The sequence below is a fragment of the Pyxicephalus adspersus genome, chromosome 12 (genome assembly GCF_032062135.1).
Source record: "Pyxicephalus adspersus chromosome 12, UCB_Pads_2.0, whole genome shotgun sequence".
Taxonomy (NCBI): domain Eukaryota; kingdom Metazoa; phylum Chordata; class Amphibia; order Anura; family Pyxicephalidae; genus Pyxicephalus; species Pyxicephalus adspersus.
The window spans coordinates 1,966,635-1,967,239 of record NC_092869.1 but is presented as its reverse complement, the minus strand read 5'-3'; the positions used below and the strand labels follow the sequence as shown (position 1 = coordinate 1,967,239).

Genomic DNA, 605 nt, shown 5'->3' with positions numbered 1-605 from the left:
CCCCTCATATTGGGCACAGTAGGGGTACAGACCCCTCATAATGGGTACAGTAGGGGTACAGACCCCTTATAATGGGCACACTAGGGGTACAGACCCCTCATAATGCGCACAGGGCAATGATTTCTAATACAATGTATTCTGTGACAGGGGGACGCTCTGGGTAAGGTGGAGTGCGCAGCGTTGTCACCAAACACCAGATCCTGCAGCATCGGATATCCTGTACTGCGCTCCCTGGAGAAGGTGAGAGGATTTTGGGGCTGATGATAATGGGGAGAGGTGGGTGAGGCCGGGGTAATGGTGATGGGGGAGGGGAGTGGGGTATAATAGTAGTTGGGGGTGATGATGGAGGGGGGGGGGGGGGGGGGGGGGGGGGGGGGGGGGGGGGGGGGGGAAGATGGGGGGGGGGGGGGGGTGTAGGGGTACAGTGATGGTGTTGGAGGTGATATTAGTGGCGCTGTGTCTGTGTGGGGGGTGTAATGGTGTTGGGGGTGATAGTGATAAGGGAAAGTTATGGGAAGTAATGGTGCGGGGTGACGATGGTGAAGGAGGTGATAGAGTTGGGGGTGATCATGGTTCTACATGAAGGGGGGGGGGGGGTGTAAGGA

General features: G+C 57.7%; 1 protein-coding gene across 1 annotated transcript in view; it reads left to right on the top strand.

The window, feature by feature from the left end:
* The window catches only part of ITGA10 (integrin subunit alpha 10), a 24,764-nt gene that overhangs the window by 17,689 nt on the left and 6,470 nt on the right, over positions 1-605 (top strand). Inside the window, exon 21 of the mRNA XM_072428230.1 lies at positions 148-240. Coding sequence (XP_072284331.1) covers positions 148-240 — 93 coding nt within the window. The remainder of the gene's footprint in view (positions 1-147; positions 241-605) is intronic.